This window comes from Zophobas morio, unplaced genomic scaffold, assembly GCF_036711695.1.
Source record: "Zophobas morio isolate AGI-343-1 ecotype UQ-CSIRO unplaced genomic scaffold, CSIRO_AGI_Zmor_V1 ptg000007l, whole genome shotgun sequence".
NCBI classification, from domain to species: Eukaryota; Metazoa; Arthropoda; class Insecta; order Coleoptera; family Tenebrionidae; genus Zophobas; species Zophobas morio.
In genome coordinates, this window is record NW_026972112.1 from 4,973,433 (window position 1) to 4,995,109 (window position 21,677).

The window sequence follows — 21,677 nt, forward strand, 5'->3', positions numbered from 1 at the left end:
AAAATGTACCATTTTAACCATGTTCGAAGTTTCTTGTTGTGAAAAGATGGCTATGGATATTCAGAAAAAATCCGGAATGACTGACGGACAGACAGAAACGGGAGACCTATTTGTTCGTAAAGGGTCATGAAAGGTTGAGAAAACGTAGAAGTTGAGACTCGGCCGACGGACTCGATTACAATATTTCCTTCGCTTACGCTCAGGAAGCAAAAAAGGCAAAATATAAGCCCCGCCCACCCGCCCTGTTTCAATTCTTATGATTTTTTTTATTCGTTGTAAGCCGAGGAGCGGAGCTTAATTGTAAAATCCTTATTTTTCTACAAGAAATGACCGTGTGAAATATGTTCTCAAGTAACAAAATCGTGTGATACAAAGAAAACCAGCAGAGAAGCCCCACCCATCCGTCTCGATCTCAATCATGATGAATTTTTCATTCGTTGTCAGACCGAGGGGCGGAGCCTAATTGCAAAATCGATCGATTTCTGTGCTTTGATATCACTAAATTCTCATTAATTCTTATGGAATCATAGCAGCCTGGAAGAGAAGTATTAGTTTCCTATTATTTCATTTTTAATTGTTTGTGGCTCAAATGGGGGTGTTCCAAGGGTCAAATATAATCCCGTCATTCTTCATAATCTTTATCAATGACCTGGCGGATGTCGCTTTTATTTGAAATTTTGTTTGTTGCATGTAATTTAGGTTTTTATTCGTTTAATGTACTTTTCGTTGATTTGGAAAAAGTGGGAAAAAATCTGATAGTGTGTTGTTTGACAATTTGTATTTTTGACATTTGCTCAATATTTATAAAAACCAACCCATTTACTCATAAATGGCAGATTTAATCTTACTTCCAGTAAACCGTGTTCATACCACGAAAAAAGTAATACAAATATGTAATTTTTTGTGACATTTCCCATATATTGTATGTAGCGATAAGACCCAAATTTCTGGAAACTGGCCATCTATAATAAGATCTGAGCTTTGTTTGGTTATAAAAATAGTATATAATGGATTTTTATTGTGAGGATAATCTTTCTTTTCCATGTTTATCAGTGATTTATTGTTTTTCTTTTTTTAATAAAACACCCAATTTTTACAGAGTACTTGTTTTCTGTGTTGTAACTGACACTGAAGCGGTGTTACCTTTCAAATGGAAAAAAACAGTAACGAACTGGTCCACTGCAGTTATTTGCTGAATAACTCCACATGCCAGCTTCACTTTAGTACAGAACGCGAGAAAATTGATTGACAGCTAACTGCTTGTCAGACTTTGTTTACTGCTCGTCGTCATTGCGTCATCCCACCGAAATAAAAAAAAACACCCTAACCCAGCGCCGTCCCATCCACAATTTTCCGCCCAATAAATAAAATCGGTCGCTTTTGCGGATTCGCTCCGACTGTGCGTCGTCTGGCGATCCTGGTATTTTTATCAGACGTACGTCACTGCGTGTCGGAGAGTGGGGGCCCCACCGTTTGACGTCCTCTGCCAAGCACATGTGTATCAGAGGGGTAGGGCGCGATGAAAACGAACCATCTGCCGATGGCCACTTCGATCTGTCGATCCAATCTTTGTCCGTGTTAAGCGTCCGGACGCGTCCGCGTGAAATTCGCCGAAACCCAATAAGCCCAGCGAATCACGGTTTCCGGATGTTGATTTCTGATAGTGCGTCGGCCGTAAAGTGGATTAAGTGATCGAAGAGGCGAACACGTGTGCAAAGGTGCGTGCTTTCGTGGTCGAGTGCAGCAAACGCCGCCAAGACGTCGTGCATCGAGGACTGCGCCATGGGGTGCACGGTTTCGGCGGAGGAGAGGGCGGCGATCGCCAGGACCAAGCAGATCGACCAGACGCTGAAGGAGGAGGGCCAGAAGGCCAAAAGAGACGTCAAGTTGTTGCTGCTAGGTTGGTGGATAGGTTTAGGTGCGGCGCGGATATTCGCCGGAATTATTCACCGGATGCGGCGGAGTGTGCGGAAATTTGATTTGTAATCGCTTCATCGTGTCCAGAAAAAGCGGTATCGTTGGCCTCGGCGGGGGAGATAGCGAAGATATGGGTGATACGACTGATACGAGTGCGAAGAAAAAAGATTAAGATCGCGGAACGTGTTTTCGGCTAGCGGCGACTGGCGATCTTGCAGGTTGGAGATCACTATCTGGGACGCCGAGTTGCTGCAGTGGAGTGATTTATGGCACACTTACAACCGGAATTAGGAGAATTAATTAAAAATTATCATACTTAATTAATTTGAGCTATTAAGTTTCGCCTACATGGTCATTGGTCATAATAACTTCAAACCAATTTGAAACTTAAAACAGTTTTCTTTGATTTTTTGCTAATTGATAGTGGAGTCGCAGATAAGACTTTTTGTGGCAAAGAAACGACATTTGTGTTAAAATTTTTTACAAGATTTCATAAATGATTCTAGTATCCAAGTGGGCACTGATATGGCTCCACTCCTTTTTGAGCGTGTGGTAATGGCAAGGGAAGTTCAAATGTCATAATTATTCCGACAGATGACATTATAATGAAAACTTTAAATTAAAAAGGTCCAGTGGCGTAACTACCGGTGTTCCACGTGTTCGGCGGAACACGGGCCCGCTGCTTCAAGGGGCCCGGCCCGGTCACACGAACATTTTTTTATTAGATTTTTTTTATATTATTGCCCAAATTACATCCTGAAATAAAAAATTCGAAAATGTGCGGTAATCCCAGGATCGATGGTCGATTGCTATTTACGAATTTTTTACTGCAAAGGGCGGCATCTCAATATCATAGACTCAATAAACTCGGGTTTTAGCGACCGGCACCGGCGGTCGAAAATGCAGCAGCATCTGTTTGTAATAAACCTGTCGCAGTGTCGCAATACCATTGTAGCAAATTTAACACCCCATGTAGTAAATGACCAATCTTTATCCGACAAAAGTATGACTAATTTATGATGCAAGACAACAAAATACTTAAATTTTGTCCTCAGTTCTACAGTGAAACTTCATGCTGTAATAAAACGTGAAAAAAAAATCAGTTTCAGTTGTGTTTTATGAAAATTTTCGTATTTTCAAAACTATTTTAATTTTGTACTTGTGGTGCTTTTTTGGAATAATAAAATATATCTGACGTATGTTAAAACTAATTTTTTAAGTAGAAAAAAAAACTGGACTGGGAAATTATTACAGAATGACGTACCTGAACTAGTGTCACTGAAATTATCACAGCATGTTTCACTTTTCTTACAATACCTCTTTCGGTGGTTTCAGCGGAAAGATCTTTTTCGAAATTAAAAATGACTAAAAATTTTTTAAGAAACAATGAGCCAATGCAAATTACCTTCATTGAATCTCTCAAATGGAAATCAAATTGCTAGAAGCTTAGATGTGTCAAATTTTGTATCAACTTGTGCCCATTGAAAAGCAAGAAGAAAACAATTTTGAGATTAAAAAAAAAATGGGCATTTTATCTATAGTTCTATACTTCTATACTTACTTATATTATAAAGTTGAAGAGTTTGTTTGGTTGAACGCGCCAATCTCAGAAACTACTGGTTTGAATTCAAAAAATCTTTTTGTGTTGGAAAGTGCGTTTATCGAGGAAGGTTATAGACTATATAACGTCACCCTATGATTAATAGCAGCGGAGCAGCAATGAAAAATATCGGAAAAACGGAAAATTATTCGTCCTTTGACAGCTTCCGTTGCTTACGCTGCTTATTAAACGCTTAAAATTACATAAAAATCATGTATGATGGAATTGTTCCCTTCTAAAAGTTCTAAAAAAAAGTCCGCGACAGCATACGTCAATCTTTTAAGGTCGACTCAGTATAACCTTTTTTATGGTAATGATTTTTTTTCTAAAATAATCTAATATAAAATTCTGGTGTCACAGTGTTTGTAACCAATCTCCTCCGAAACGCCTTGACCGATTTTTACGAAATTTTTTGTGTATATTCGGTAGGTCTAGTAAACTATTTTTTAAACCTCTAAGTGATAAGGGTGACCTACCAAACTTTTTTTATTTTTTAGACAACATTTTTTATTTTTATTTTTTTAAGATTTGGCATCAAAAAATATATATAACCCTAAATTTTGACCCTTCTACCACCAACCCCCATTTTTTAATAACGATATGAGTATCTTTGCTTTCATCCACAGATGCGCAATAGGGTTGCAAGTTGGCCATTGAATATAATCATTGTCGTACGATAAATTTTTATGTATTTATTTGAATTTAATTTTTTATTTGACTATGTACCAAAATATTCACTAGAAATGCCAAAACAACGTTTGCCGGGTCGGCTAGTTTCTAATATTGTATATATTTTAATTATATGTCTTCAGGTAATTATTGTATTTTATTTTTTTAATTCAATGTTTCAGGTAGAATGATTTTAATAAAACGTTAGCGCTAATTGCAATCTACTCATTCTTTACTCATTATACTCGTATTTTTAAATATTTTTATTTCGCTGTTTATTAGGGGCCCCACAGTGTTGTAGAACACAGGCCCGCAGTTTGATTGTTACGCCACTGAAAAGGTCCACTATTACTAAGAAGTGGCAAATATGTTAAAGGTAACCATAGTGTTACTTATGTCAAGTTGATCTTCAAATCAGACCGTATCAATTATCCTTAATGACAGTAAGTTCGAAGCGTCTGAACTTACCACTTCTAGCGAGTTTCAAAAAGTATTATGAGTATGAGTCTTTTGAGACCACAATATTAAAAATCTTCATCCTCACCTTGTATGAGTTTCAGAAGAAAGATTGTGTTTGCAAATAGGCGATTATTATAATATACATTAACGGCTAAAATACAAATAATCCAGAAGAATACTCAGGATTATGACTACCATATGTTATTATTACCAAATGTAGTTTTATCTGATAAAAAAAAGATAACTAACTCATAAGCTTTTAATTTAAGATTAAACGTGAAAATGGAATTTAGATTTTAAAAATTCACAAGGTCGTTTCTCAATTCCACTGTTTTTGAAGCGGTTTGAAGGAATCTCGGGGATTTGTGCCTGGTTTTTTGAAGTTATTTGAAAGAATCTCCAGGACCCCTTCTCCCTGATTTTTATAGTAGTTTGAAAGAATCTCGGAGATCCCTTGTCCTATTTTTGAAATAATTTGAAAGAATCTTGGGGACCCCTTATACCTGGTTTTTGAAGTAATTTGAAAGAATCTTGGGGACACCTTTTGTTATGTTTTTTGAACTAATTTGAATTAATCTCGAGGACCCCTATTGTTCTGTTTTTTAAGTTTCATGAAAAAATCTCGGGGATCCCTTCTGACTGATTTTTAAAGTAGTTTGAAAAAATCTCGAAGACCCTTTTTGTTTTTGAAGTAATTTGAAAAAAAATGTTCCAGATCCTGTGTCTTGTTTTTGAAGTTATTTGAAATAATCTCGGGGACCCCTTCTCCTGGATTTTTAAAGTAGTTTGAAAGAATTTCGGAGATCCCTTGTCTTGTTTTTGAAATAATTTGAAAGAATCTTGGGGACCCCTTATACCTGGTTTTTGAAGTAATTTAAAAGAATCTTGCGGACACCTTTTGTTCTATTTTTTGAAGTAATTTGAAATAATCTCTAGGACAACTTTTTTTCTGTTTTTGAAGTACATAATATATCGGGGACTCCATGTGTCTGATTTTTAAAGTACATAGTTTGAAAGAATTTCTGAGACTCGTTGTGTCTAGTTTTTGAGGTAGTTTGAAAGAATCTCGTAGACTTCTTTTGTTTTTGAAGTAGTTTGAAACAATCTCGGGGATGACTTGTGTCTGGTTTTTGGAGTAATTTGAAAATATCTCGCAAAACCTTCTTGTTTTTGACGTAATTTGAAAAAAATCTTCCAGATCGTCTATCTTGTTTTTGAAGTTATTTGAAAGAATGTCGGGGATTCCGTGTGTTTTGTCTTTGAAGTAATATGAAAGAATTCCGGAGATCCTTTGTCTTGTTTTTGAAGTAGTTTGAAAGAATTTCTGGGACCATTTATACCTCATTTTGAAGTATATGTATAATTTGAAAGGATCTCGGGTATTGCACTTTTTGTTTTATTTTTGATGTGGTGTGAAAAAATCTCGGAGACCCTTATACCTGGTTTTTGAAGTAATTTGAAAGAATCTCGGGGACCCCTTTTGTTCTGTTTTTTTGAAGTAGTTTCAAAGAATCTCTGATACCCGTTGTGTGAAAATATCTTGGGGACCCCATTTGAAGTAATTTGAAAAAATCATTAGGACCCCTTTTGTTCTGTTTTTTAAGTTATATGAAAACATCTCGGGGACCCCCTTCTGCCTGATTGTTAAAGTAGTTTGAAGGAATCACGAAAAGCCCTTTTGGTTGTGAAGTAATTTGAAAAAAATGTTTCAGATCGTGTCTTGTTTTTGAAGTTATTTGAAAGAATCTCGGGGACCCCTTCTGCCTGATTTTTAAAGTAGTTTGAAAGAATCTCGAAGAGCCCTTTTGTTTTTGAGTAATTTGAAACAAAATGTTCCAGATCGTGTGTCTTATTTTTGAAGTTATTTGAAAGAATCTCAGGGACCCCTTATACCAGGTTTTTGAAGTAATTTGAAAGAATCTTGGGAACACATTTTGTTCTGTTTTTTGAAGCAAGTTGAAATAATCTCAAGGACACCTTGTGTTCTGTTTTTGAAGTAATATGAAAGAATCTTGGGGACTCCTTGTGTCTGGTTTTTGAAATAATTTAAAAATGTCTCGCAGAACCTTCTTCTTTTTGAAGTAATTTGAAAAAAATCTTCCAGATCGTGTATTTTGTTTTTGAAGTTATTTGAAAGAATCTCGGGGATTCCGTGTGTTTTGTCTTTGAAGTAATTTGAAAGAATTCCAGAGATCCTTTGTCTTATTTTTGAAGTAGTTTGAAAGAATTTCTGGGACCATTTATACCTCGTTTTGAATCATATAATTTAAAAGGATCTCGGGTATTACACTTTTTGTTTTATTTTTGATGTGGTGTGAAAAAATCTCGGGGACCCTTTATACCTGGTTTTTGAAGTAATTTAAAAGTATCTCGGAGGCTCTTTTTGCAGTGGTTTTTAAAGTAATTTGAAAGAATCTCGAGGGCCCCTTTTGTTCTGTTTTTGAAGTTATATGAAAGAATCTCGAGAATCCCTTGTACCTGATTTTTAAAGTGGTTTGAAAGAATTTTTGAGACCCGTTGTGTCTGATTATTGAAGTCATTTGAAATAATCTCGGGGACCCCTTGTGCCTGATTTTTAAAGTAGTTTGAAAGAATCTCTGAGAGCCGTTGTGTCTGGTTTTTGAGGTAGTTTGAAAGAGTCTCAGGGACCCTTTTTATTCTGTTTTTGGAGTAATTTGAAAGAATCTCGAAGACCACTTGTGTTCTGTTGTTGAAGATATATGAAAGAATCTCGAGAATCCCTTGTACCTGATTTTTAAAGTAGTTTGAAAGAATCTCGGGGACTCCATGTGTCTGATTTTTAAAGTACATAGTTTGAAAGTATCTCTGAGACCCGATGTGTCTGGTTTTTGAGGTAGTTTGAAGGAATCTCAGGGATCCTTTTTGTTCTGTTTTTTAAGTAATTTGAAAGAATCTCGGGGACCCTTTTTGTTCTGTTTTTTGAAGTAATATGAAAGAATCTCGGGGACTCCATGTGTCTGATTTTTAAAGTACATAGTTTGAATTGCGTTTGCGTTTGAATTTTTAAGTAATTTGAGACAGTTTCGGGGAGCGTTTGTGTCTGGTTTTTTAAGTAGTTTGAAAGAATCTCGGGGACTCCTTATGCATGTTTTTTGAAGTAGTTTGAAAGAATTTGGGAGATCTCTTGCCTTGTTTTTGAAGTAATTAGTCAGAATCTCGGGGACACCAAGTATCTTGTTTTTGAAATAATTTTAAAGAATCTCGGAGTCCCGTGAACCTTTAGACCATTTCTTGTTTCGGATTTTGAAAACACTATTTTTAAACCTCAGTGGATACAATTTGTGTTACTTATCATAAATGAATAATTTTAACTCCACTCAGGTTATATTTGAACCTCATCGAATATTCCACATTACATTAAAATTTAAAATTTTTTTTAAATAAAAAAAAATGTTCTGTCAACAAATTCTTGGGTAGCCAGATCACAAATCAAAAAAATCACTCGATACTATGTATACGCAAAATATGACAGTTGAAATTTCAAAATTTTGACAAACCAACTGTACGCTATTGTTGCGAATACACTTTATTAGTAAATTTAATCTGCGATCTTACCACCGTACAACTATTTGTGCAAAAATTATCCATTTTGTACTTCTTTTTGACGTGCCGCTTTCGCGTTACTTCAACACAAATTAATTAACTCATTGAAGTAAAAAGTGGGGTTAGAATCCTCCGTTAAAATTTCAAGTTGACGCTGTATTGTTTCACGAATACGTGTTGAGTGGCTGCGGTTTGGCGGTGGTTCTGCTAGGAAATGATGTCCTACATTTGAAGAAGGTTCTCTAAACTCAGTCACCAGTAGAAGTAAACGTTATCTAACCAGAGGAAGACGGGAAGCCGCAGGATGAGTTTTAATGGTCGACGAGCAAAGGCAACAAAGAATACTCTATTATGTTCAGGTTCTAAATGTGGATGTTGTAATGAAGCAGGTGTGGTTTTTCATACTAATGACGCGAGAGAATTATTGCGATCATAATTGTTCGCATCTTGGAGCTATTTTAGATGGCGTAATAAAATATTCTCGATTTATTTAAAAGCTCTGATGGCTACAAGTGGCAAAAATAAAAGTGGTTAAATTACACTGGGTTATAGATTGTGTAGATAATATAACAATCTAAAAGTATACCTTCCTGTCGTTGTACTTAGGTATTGTGTGTTCAAAACTTGTTACTTAGCAGTCGTAAAATGCATATAATTAGACTTGTTCCGAAATGTTTGCACCCAAATATAAACGGTGTCAGTGTTTGACAGACACCAGCGCTTCTAAATGGTCGGATCCGACAATAATTTCTTCCTTATAAATAGTGTATATAGTAGTAGGCACTTTTACAAAATTTGTTACGTTTCTTTATGATAAATAACATACCAACCATTACTTTTTAAGTTTTTACTTAACATTTTGGTTGTCACTGCTATAAAACAAAAATCGAGTACAAAAATTAGCGGAAGGTCACATTCGTCCGGTTTTTGTGGTTTGACTTATCAGTTTCACTATAAAAAGAAACTACAGGGAAGAAGATAAATTAGTCAAATTCTATAATCGCAAAAATGCATAATACCACCACACTTGACTAACAAAGCCTGAAGCAACACCCATAAATTATGATTCACATAAAAATTCCGTAATTTTCCGTTTCTAGAATTCTCCGCTATTTGCTTTGCGGGTTTACTTTGCAATAAAATATCAATAAATCCGAGACCCGGAGGTCGTTCGTTGACTGATACCCCGCTGCATTTCTCATTTCCGTTTTACTTTGAAATACCCGCCATTGTTAATTTATGTAGAGTTTTTCTTAAAATCCGCTCCACAAAAAATGTCGATCGGCTTGGTTAAATTCTTTCCGAATAAATTTTTTATTCCAGACGTTAATACTATGGAAGGCTTTTAAAATTTAAATCGACTCTGCATGTAAAGAGTACTCATTAAGTATGCAACGCCCTCAGCATTATTAATTCATAAGGTCGATAAAACACCGGGTAATGTGTTATTAACGAAATACTCTTCGGAGAGTGCTCCGTTTTGTTGTTGGGAAAAGTGTAGCGGTTCGATTGCAGTTAATGATTTCAGAAGTTCCGCTAATTAACTTCAATTGTGAGTGTAACATTTTCTCACAAGTTCATGGAAGATTTGATGGAGGCAGACGCTGTTACGACGTTGATGATGAGCGATTTTGCATCGAAACAATGGGGATGATGTGTACTCATCAGGAAGGAAGTATGGTAGTAACGTACACGTAGTTGAGCATTATATGACGGAAGTGTCTGAAGAATAATTTATAGACGGAGCTGACGACATGTGACGTACATTATTATCATCTACAGGCTCTTAAATTAACAGTGTAATTTTCTAGAGGCTTGAATATGCTGGTGTTACATTATAGCGTTTAGTGCATTGCATAAATCGGAAAAGGGGAGCCGTATTGATTACTACAAGTTTAAACTAACAGTAGTAGTCGTCATTATACTAAGCTACATTGGAAAAAATTTAAATACATACTTACATTCTGAAATACTGCCTACTTCTTTGTGTAGTTTGCGAATTATAGTGTAGATGGCGCTTTGTAATTTTTAAATTAATTAAAGACAAGTAAAAGCTGCGTTTGCAAAAAAATTGAAATGTTTTTTTGAAGAGGGAAGTGACTTTATAAATTGAAACATTTATGCGTATGTCGTGACAAAGAGTAATTAAATTTGATGAAAAAAAAACGTATATTTTAGAAGTCATGGTGATTATATGTTCATTATGTATGCCGCATGGTTTAGAGGGCCGTGTAATTACTGTGGAAGGTTTGTTGTTATGATGCTAAAACGACATTTCTGAGCCACTTTTTTTAAATACAAATTGTAAAACTGCGCATATTTAAAGAATTTTTGAATTTTGAATCAATAAAGTCCATTTTTATTCATAATTTCAGAAGGCTAAACCAAATGTTATTATTTTTTAACTCTCCGTATAATTTGTTGGTACTCCCACAAAAATGACTTCCTTAATTGACATTCTTATAGCGTTCACACAAATAAAAAAAAATTGGTCGAAAGTTATTTCGACAGAACTTCACTAGCTTCTGATACAGTCCAATAAATACTGCCTCTCTGAAAAATTAAAAAAATTGATTTTGAGGAATTTTACTTTTTCGGGATAATCTTCGTAAAAAAAGACAGTTGGGAGTCCCGAGAAGATTTAGTATTCTTAACAAAAGACACTTGGGGCCCCTGAGAAGATTTCGCTTTTTTTAAAAAAGGACAGTTGGGACTCTCGAGGAGGTTTCACATTCTTAAAAAAAGACATGTGGGTCCTCCGAGAAGGTTACACATTTTTAAAAAAAGACAGTTGGGACACCTGAGAAGGTTTCAAATAAAAAAAGACATTTGGGGCCTCCGAGAAGGTTTTACATTTTTAAAAAAGAGAATTGGGACCCCCGAGAAAGTTTCATATTAAAAAAAAACCATTTCGCGTCCCTGAGAAGGTTTTACATTTTTAAAAAAGACAATTGGGACCCTCGAGAAGATTCAATATTAAAAAAAAAATTGGCGCCTATGAGAAAGTTTTACATTTTTTAAAAAGACAATTGGGACGCCCGAGAAGGTTTTACATTTTCAAAAAAGATAGTTGGGAGCCCTGAGGATTTTTAAAAAAGTCATTTAGGACCCCAAAGAAGGTTTCATATTAAAAAAAAAAAACATTTGGCGTCCCTGAGAAGGTTTCACATTTTTAAAAAGACAATTGGAATCCCCGATAAGGTTTAATATTAAAAAAAAATTTGGGGCCCCTGAGAAGGTTTTACATTTTTTAAAAAGCCAATTAGGATCCCCGTGAAGGTTTTACATTCTTAAAAATATACATTTAGGGCCCCCGAGAAGGTTTAACATTTTCAAAAAAGAGAGTTGGGACCCATGAGAAGGTTTCACATTAAAAAAAAAACACATTTGGGGTGCCCGAGAAGGTTTTACATTAAAAAAAAATACATTTGGGGATCCCGAGAAGGTTTTACATTTTCAAAAAAGACAGTTGGGAGCCCTGAGGATTCTTAAAAAAGTCACTTAGGACCCCGGAGAAGGTTTCATATTAAAAAAAAAACCATTTGGCGTCCCTGAGAAGGTTTCACATTTTTAAAAAGAGAATTGGAATCCCCGAGGTTTAATATTAAAAAAAAATTTGGGGCCCCTGAGGTTTTACATTTTTTAAAAAGCCAATTAGGATCCCCGTGAAGGTTTTACATTCTTAAAAATATACATTTAGGGCCCCCGAGAAGGTTTAACATTTTCAAAAAAGAGAGTTGGGACCCATGAGAAGGTTTCACATTTAAAAAAAAAACACATTTGGGGTGCCCGAGAAGGTTTTACATTAAAAAAAAATACATTTGGGGATCCCGAGAAGGTTTTACATTTTCAAAAAAGACAGTTGGGAGCCCTGAGGATTCTTAAAAAAGTCACTTAGGACCCCGGAGAAGGTTTCATATTAAAAAAAAAAACATTTGGCGTCTCTGAGAAGGTTTCACATTTTTAAAAAGACAATTGGAATCCCCGATAAGGTTTAATATTAAAAAAAAATTTGGGGCCCCTGAGGTTTTACATTTTTTAAAAAGCCAATTAGGATCCCCGTGAAGGTTTTACATTCTTAAAAATATACATTTAGGGCCCCCGAGAAGGTTTAACATTTTCAAAAAAGAGAGTTGGGACCCATGAGAAGGTTTCACATTTAAAAAAAAAACACATTTGGGGTGCCCGAGAAGGTTTTACATTAAAAAAAAATACATTTGGGGATCCCGAGAAGGTTTTACATTTTCAAAAAAGACAGTTGGGAGCCCTGAGGATTCTTAAAAAAGTCACTTAGGACCCCGGAGAAGGTTTCATATTAAAAAAAAAAACCATTTGGCGTCCCTGAGAAGGTTTCACATTTTTAAAAAGAGAATTGGAATCCCCGAGGTTTAATATTAAAAAAAAATTTGGGGCCCCTGAGGTTTTACATTTTTTAAAAAGCCAATTAGGATCCCCGTGAAGGTTTTACATTCTTAAAAATATACATTTAGGGCCCCCGAGAAGGTTTAACATTTTCAAAAAAGAGAGTTGGGACCCATGAGAAGGTTTCACATTTAAAAAAAAAAATACATGTGGGGTGCCCGAGAAGGTTTTACATTTAAAAAAAATACATTTGGGGTTCCCGAGAAGGTTTTCCATTTTCAAAAAAGAGAGTTGGGACCCCTGAGGAGAATTCTTAAAAAAAGTCATTTAGGGCCTCCGACAAGGTTTTACATTTTTAAAAAAGACAGTTGGGACCCCCGAGAAAGTTTTATATTAAAAAAAAACATTTGGCGTCCCTGAGAAGGTTTTACATTTTTAAAAAAGACAATTGGGACCCTCGAGAAGATTCAATATTAAAAAAAAAATTGGCGCCTCTGAGAAAGTTTTACATTTTTTAAAAAGACAATTGGGACCTTCGAGAAGGTTTTACATTTTCAAAAAAGACAGTTAGGAGCCCTGAGGATTCTTAAAAAAGTCATTTAGGACCCCGGAGAAGGTTTCATATTAAAAAAAAAAAACATTTGGCGTCCCTGAGAAGGTTTCACATTTTAAAAAAGACAATTGGAATCCCCAAGAAGGTTTAATATTAAAAAAAAATTGGGGTCCCTGAGAAGGTTATACATTTTTTAAAAAGCCAATTGGGACCCCCGAGAAGGTTTCATATTCTTAAAAATATATATTTAGGGCCCTCGAGAAGGTTTATATTTTCAAAAAAGAGAGTTGGGACCCATGAGAAGGTTTCACATTTTTAAAAAAATACATCTGGGGTGCCCGAGAAGGTTTTACATTTAAAAAAAAAATACATTTGGGGTTCCCGAGAAGGTTTTACATTTTCAAAAAATACAGTTGGGACCCCCGAGAATGTTTTACATTTTTAAAAAAGATAATTGGGACCTCCGAGAAGGTTTTACATTTTTAAAAAAGACAATTGGGACCCCCGAGAAGGTTTCACTTCTTAAAAAAATACATTTGGGGCCCCCGATATGGTTTTAGATTTTCAAAAAAGACAGTTGGGAGCCCCGAGAAGGTTTCACATTCTTAAAAAAAGATTTTTCGCGCCCCGAAAGAGGTTTAATATTAAAACAATATTTGAGGCCCCGAGAATGTTTTACATTTTTAAAAAAGATAATTGTGACCTCCGAGAAGGTTTTACATTTTTAAAAAAGACAATTGGAATCCCCAAGAAGGTTTAATATTAAAAAAAAATTGGGGTCCCTGAGAAGGTTATACATTTTTTAAAAAGCCAATTGGGACCCCCGAGAAGGTTTCATATTCTTAAAAATATACATTTAGGGCCCTCGAGAAGGTTTATATTTTCAAAAAAGAGAGTTGGGACCCATGAGAAGGTTTCACATTTTTAAAAAAATACATCTGGGGTGCCCGAGAAGGTTTTACATTTAAAAAAAAAATACATTTGGGGTTCCCGAGAAGGTTTTACATTTTCAAAAAAGACAGTTGGGACCCCCGAGAATGTTTTACATTTTTAAAAAAGATAATTGGGACCTCCGAGAAGGTTTTACATTTTTAAAAAAGACAATTGGGACCCCCGAGAAGGTTTCACTTCTTAAAAAAATACATTTGGGGCCCCCGATATGGTTTTAGATTTTCAAAAAAGACAGTTGGGAGCCCCGAGAAGGTTTCACATTCTTAAAAAAAGATTTTTTGCGCCCCGAAAGAGGTTTAATATTAAAACAATATTTGAGGCCCCGAGAATGTTTTACATTTTTAAAAAAGATAATTGTGACCTCCGAGAAGGTTTTACATTTTTAAAAAAGACAATTGAGACCCCCGAGAAGGTTTCACATTCTTAAAAAAATATATTTGGGGGCCTCGAGCAGGTTTTACATTTTTAATAAAGATAATTGGGACCCCCTAGAAGATATCACATTAAAAAAAAAATACATTTGGGCTCCTCGAGAAAGTTTTACATTTTTGAAAAAGACAATTGTTGCAGAAGTTTTCACTTAAAAAAAGAAATCCCCCCCCCCCCCCACAAAATGGTTATACATTTTTAAATAAAGAGGGGCGTACTTTCACCTTTTAGGCAGAGTGGAATAATTTCATCAATAAAATTTGTTATTGCGCCATAAACATAGATAATACACAATGCGAGAGAAAAAAAGAAAGGCAAAATTTGGAATCGAACGCGCGACGTCGTGTCCGCATTCCTGACTCGTAACCACTAGATCACACCCTAATGGTAAACTGTTATTATATCATGCATTTTGTTTTTGTAAAAATTTAGACGGTTAGGGAAAAACTCAAAGCGGATTCATACACCACACTTATAGGACTATATTGTTGTGTAACAGTTAAATCAAGTAAACATACAATTCTTTGAAATGACATCGTCAAATTGTTGGTGCAGATGAGTAGCAAAATTTTGGTTAGAATTTAACCATCTACATGATATTTCTAATAATACATACGAAATTTGACAACAATCGGTCCAGCAGTTTCGGAGATTACGTGTCTAATAAAAATGGATACAGAAATCAGAGAGACCGACAGACGGTAACGGAAGACTACATTTTTTCGTACTCTAGAAGTTATGAAACGTCGTCCGATGGATTCGATTACTATACTTCCTTCGCTTACGCTCGGGAAACAAAAATAAATGCATCAGATTTTACATTTGGGTGGGAGTATGTAGATACACAAATTTTGGTTAGTGATCTATTATGACGGTAATAATATCAGAAGGTGTGCTAAATTTCAAAGTGATTTATTTTATTAGTGTTTTATACAAAACTCACTTGACACCTTGCAAAACTTTTATGACTTAAGCGGCTTAAGCCAAACCACCCATAAGTCAAACTAGCTATTGTAAGCTTTATGGACCCGAACCGCAAGGTTTATTACTGTCCATTTTTGCCATAATGGAGCTGTAAAGTTTTACCTACTAGGTATATGTGAACTGAGTTAAAAGTTTTACAGGGTGTATGTCAAGTGAGTTTTGTATACAATTTTGAACTCTTTTCCAAAAACTTAGACTTATTATCCTTTCACTAAACATAAATGACATACGAATAAAAGAACGTTGGTATAATAACAAATTTCCCTATATTCTTTTTAAAGAAATATTATTAGCGTTGGCGGCACTGGCATTTTTTTTAAATAAATGACTAGGGCGCTTAAACATCAATTTAAATACGTACTCTTTGTAGAATAAATGTTTGTTCATTTCTTTCTTATTTATATCTGGCTGATGTACTGGTATAGTTTTGAAAATTTCATTCTACCCTATAAAATTTTTTTGGCAATAACGAGACGCGACAGTAGTACAATAGCAAGAATTATTTACAACTTAAACTTGTCGCGTGCCGGTAATCCCCAGATGTAAAGCAGAATGATCCAGGTCCTGCTAAATATTCTGCAACAAATTCGGGTGAACTGGTGTGAACCATAAATATTTCTTACCATTGTACTTACTGTCCGCCTCGTTATTGTCAATAGAATTTTATAGGATATAATGAAATTTCCAAAACCATACATTCCGTACGAAACATGTATGTATTTCCATAAACCTAATTACCCTAATTACACTCCGATTTTTGAAAATTCGACATTAGATAGGTTGGCGTTTCACCATTTACACGATAGTACTACACAAACCCAAAATTCTATAGTAGTAGAAGTAGATCCAGTATTTTCCGAGTTTGGATGTCTAATAAAATCACCTATAGACAAACAGGTAACAAATAACAAAACAGGTCCCCACTCAAATGCATATTTCATATCTATTTGAAATCATACTATTTATAGCAGAAGGAATAAAAAGCCGAAGATTCGAATTTTTATCGAGAAAAATTAGCACTTGAAAAAATCGTTTGTCCTTTTTTAATTGTGGAACCTTTTCGTTTCTAAGCTAAAAAGACATTATAATAGAATCCATCGACGACTGGTCACTTTTATGTTTTCTCGACGTTTCATGGGCTCTATCTAGAGTACGAAAAAATAGTCTCCTGTTTCCCTCTGTCTGTCGTCTGTGTCAATTTTATTAAACAAATCATCACCGCAACTACTGGACCGATTGTTCTCAAAAAGTCTAAACCTATTTTTTGAAAATACCAAACTTCAAAGTTGAAGAATTAGCTTTGTAATTCTGATGTTTTAGCTTGAATTTATAATTGAAAATCCAAAATTCTGATAAAAATTGCCAAAAATGACATCAGTCAGCAGTATTAGAGCAAATTATTATTAAATTATTAATAACTAATTATTTAACTGTGTATTGGACAATGTAGTTCATTAAAACAAATCTTAATTACGGAGGTAATTCTTCAGCTTTGATGTTTAATATTTTCAAAGGTTTGGTGCAAGAATTTTTTTCGAGTTCTTCAGAACCTTCTTAACGACGTACCATCGAGCATATACGAAGTTTAGCACTTTTCTTTTATAAAGTTGATTATCAAATCAGATCCTCCTATGTGCAAAATATACAAAATGCATTTCCGTATTTTACAAATGGCAAGAAAACAGGAAATCAAACATTCGTCAAAATGATCGCGTTAACAGCTTCTGGTCCCCTATTTGTAGTCGCCTATTGATTTCTTAAAAAAATAATACTTGAAACTGGTTGTTTTCAATTTTTTGGGGTAGTTTTTTAAAAAATGTATTGTCATCTTTTCAAAGAATTGATGACGTCATTCCAGGATCGTAAGTAAATTGCGCTTGAAACATGATTTGTTCTATAATCTGTATTTCACCCCAGAAATTTTTAAGTGGTAAATCTTCATTCAAGAACCAATTTTCCAAAAAATTTTTGTGATTATAGTCATATTGTGCATATCACAGTCACTACTAGAACATGACATGACGTATGTACTGTGCTTTAGAGGCGAAGAAAGTTCTCTATAAAGGACTACAGTCATCAGTCTTGATTCCTGATCTTTCTCCGCAGGTACAAACAACCCGTGATGTTTTTGCTAAAGTACGAATTTCACGTCAGCATTTTACAGCGAATCAGCCTGACGTACTTCAATTGAAAATATATGGAAATGACATAACGTGCGGCTATTATACGGTCTATTATACCCAACACTAACAATTACTGCAGACTGCAAGCGATAAAACTGTGTAACATGACCATGAAATCCGGTATCACTCCCAAAAACATCCATCCACACCAGCAGATAACAAGCACCCGAGAAAATTATAACCACTACGTTAATTATTTACATTGTATTTGTTGTTGTACAATCCCCAACATAAACATACAGGGCGTTTCATCTGTCACGCAAGTTCCGGCGTTTGGACCCTCCTCTCGGGGCCACATGACGGATATGTCCTTAATCGCTAGTCCGGGCATGTTTCGCCTCTAATAAACATAAATTTATCAGACGTGTATACCGTATACGTCCGTGTCACCGTTAACAATTAGAGAAGTAGAGTCGAGGTTGTAACGCAATCCATAAATCAAAAATAACGTATTGAGTGACGAAGATGGTATCGAGCGATGTCATGTTGTTCTTGGATGTTGATGCGATTAAACTCTTATCCAGACAGAATCAATTACGTTTATTGTGCTAACACGCCACTCCCACATGCCGCCGTGCTATATTAAAAATAGTATCGCACAATACCTTCGAAATCCTTGCATTAATTTCCTTCATGTACAGTTTATTTGTGTAACAACGCTTTTACGTCACTGATTCTGCTTATTGTAGGTATAAAATTCTAATGGATAATCGTCGCGGCCGCACAGTCTATTTACAAATTTTATTAGCGTCACACGTTCGTTGTTTGCTTTGGTAGATACAAGATCTTCACACCCAATTATCAGTACAGCTAACAGGATTTTTATCTATGGATGTTACAAGGTTTCACACTTTGGGGACTGCAGATAACTTCGAAAAACATCCTGGTGCTTCACCGAAACCACCTCCGCCGAAAACAATGCGCTGTTCTTCTCAGAGACGTATATAAATAATTTTCCGCACAGCAGAGTTCATACGAATTTAAAAATAATGCCAGTTTTCTAGAAGATCGTTTGTATTCGCTAGATCAGTGCTCTGTCTAGCTAGTCGCGCTATAATTACGTTTGAATTAAGGAAATTGCCAATCTGCCAGTTTACAGCTTAGGTTAAGAATTGTTGTAGGTCGTTAGTACTGACGTGATTTTATTGGCGCTATTAAAAAAAGTGGGCAAATTGCCAGACCCCCATTTAACTTTGACACTGGTCCTGGTCACTTGTGTTTATGTACACGGGCTGAATAAAAGATGTAAACGGCTACTGTAGGCGTCACACATCATGCACTTTGGTGTTTTTGTCCAGAATTAAATAAACGTTGCTCAATAAACGATAATATTGTGATGGTTGCCATACCTGATTTAACTTCTGGTTGTCGAAAGTTTGTAAATATTTATTCTACCATTTAATAGGTATAGCAAAATGGTTGGACTAAACACAACTTTTATTAAGGTGCTGTTAAAGAAAAACAGGGAAGATGCTGTCTTGCTTGCCGTTTATCAAGTTCTGAAGCTATTTATTGAAAGTTCACAAATATAAATGGAAACTGATGTTGTTTTGACATATTTTTGGCATTTTTTGACTAATCGTTCGAGGCGATTATAAATGGTGGTGAGAAAAGTCAAAAGTAGGTTATGTTATGTTGATAGTTGAACAACTTTCGAATTTACAAAAATTTGTGGAACGTTATTTCGACAGAACTACGGTCCAAGAAATCCTGCTTCTTTGAAAAATTATGAAATTTGATTTTGTGAAATTTTACCTTTTTGTGATAACCTCTATGGAGTAAAAACAATATGGAAAGTACTAATCACAGTGTAAGAGAAAAAAAGTTTTCTTCTTCCATAAAAAAAGAGAATCGGGTCCCCGAGAAGGTTTTACATTCTTTAAAAAGACAGTTCTTAAAAAAAAAACACTTGGAAACCCCCGGGAAGGTTTCACCTTCTTTAAAAAAAAGACACTTGGGAACCCCGAGAAGGTTGCACATTATTAAAAAACAAACAGTTGAGATCCCCGAGAAGGTTTCACCTTTAAAAAAAAACACATTTGGGAACACCGGGAAGGTTTCACATTGTTAAGAAAAAGACAGTTGGGACCCCCGGGAAGGTTTCACCTTTAAAAAAAAAGACACTTGGGAACCCCGAAAAGGTTTCACATTATTAAAAAACAAATAGTTGGGACCCCCGGGAAGGTTTCACCTTTTAAAAAAAAAAAGACACTTGGGAACCCCGAGAAGGTTTCACATTATTAAAAAACAAATAGTTGGGATTCCCGAGAAGGTTTCAATATTTTAGAAAGAAGAAATTTGGGTCCCCCGAGAAGGTTTCACATTGTTAAGAAAAAGACGCTTGGAACCTTCGGGAAGGTTTCACCTTTAAAAAAAAAGACACTTGGAAACCCCGAGAAGGTTTCACATTATTAAAAAACAAACAGTTGAGATCCCCGAGAAGGTTGCAACTTCTTAGAAAGAAGACATTTGGGTCCCCCGAGAAGGTTTCACATTGTTAAGAAAAAGACGCTTGGAAAACCCGGGAAGGTTTCACTTAAAAAAAAAAAGACACTTGGGAACCCCGAGAAGGTTTCACATTATTTAAAAAAAAAAAAAAACAGTTGTGATCACATTGTTAAGAAAAAGACGCTTGGAACCCCCGGGAAGGTTTCATCTTTTTAAAAAAAAAAGACACTTGGGAACCCCGAGAAGGTTTCACATTATTAAAAAACAAACAGTTGGGATCCTCAAGAAGGTTTTACCTTCTTAAAAAAAAAACACACACACACACACACATACACGTTCCGCAATACTTGTGGCAACGCAAAATATATCCTCAATTGTGACATTTTCATTATAATTTGCAGAGCATATGCTGCCATCTATGAGAATTTAGCGAAATCGAGTTTTAGTACTTTACACGCCATAGGAGCTGAGGTATAATGGATTTATATTTGTGGCAACTGTGCCATAATTATACTATGAACCTACTTTGTGTAACTGGGTTGCCTAAACTATAGTAAAACAGGTACATGTCACACAAAGTTGCCATAATTTATGACTAACAGTTAAGTGTACACAGTGCAACGCTGCCACTTATGTTTCTTTTAAATTTATTTGTTTCAAGCACTTTTTAATTCGCTACACATGCTTATGTAATATTTGAAGACCTAGTTCTGTAACAGTATTCTATACGCAGTGCAAAAAAAATGTGACTGTATCTATACTGACCTGACCTGACCTGACATATTTATAAATCTATCTGTGGTACAAAGATGCAACTTATTTTTATATTTGTGCACAATTTTGAAAAACAAGGGCGTTCTTTTTGATAAATATGTTCACATCGACTGCAAATTCTTGCAGTAAATAAAAACAACTAAAATTTTGGTATCTGTGGGTTAACTTATATGTGGATGCTAAAAATCTATTTCACCTTCATTCAATCTTCAATAACAGCGACTGATACTTTAAGATATCTACTATTTCAAATTGTAATTTTCATTGGAAGGTCATTTCGTCAGCACTCCCCTTGCCTCTGAAGTACAGACGAACAAATACGGCTTCTTCGAAAAAATATAAAATTTAATTTTGCAAATTTTATTATTAAAGAAAAACCCTATAAGTTAAAATATATATATATATATATGTATGGACTATTAAAGTCAGGCGCGGATACAGGATTTCGTTCAGGGGGGGGGGGGAATTTTACCTATCTACCAGAAATTCGTTTTAAACAAAAAAATTTATAAAATTTTAGCTAGTATACTCTTTTTCACATAACATGGGTGACATTTGGTTCTTTTCATTACACGTATAGTGTACAGTAATAATCCTAATTAATTGGGAAAAAGGTGTGTTCGGATTAACGATTTGTTCGGATCAGCAATTTTTCCAAAAATCTGAAAGGGAATTGAATAACAACTTCATACACAACTGAAAACAAACTTCAAGAAATAAACCAAAATTTTATTAAACAAAAATTAAAGAATTCTTAAGCAACAATGGATAATAATAGATACAT

General features: G+C 35.1%; 1 protein-coding gene across 3 annotated transcripts in view; it reads left to right on the top strand.

The window, feature by feature from the left end:
* The window catches only part of LOC135124322 (guanine nucleotide-binding protein G(o) subunit alpha), a 100,786-nt gene that overhangs the window by 16,174 nt on the left and 62,935 nt on the right, over nt 1-21,677 (top strand). Inside the window, exon 1 of one of the 3 annotated variants that reach the window (XM_064049299.1) lies at nt 1,505-1,900. The exons of the other annotated variants lie outside the window; for them this stretch is intronic. Within the exon in view, the coding sequence (XP_063905369.1) occupies nt 1,783-1,900 (118 nt within the window). The 5' untranslated portion in view covers nt 1,505-1,782. Of the gene's footprint in view, nt 1-1,504; nt 1,901-21,677 lie in introns of those variants that run through there. 3 annotated transcript variants of the gene reach the window in all.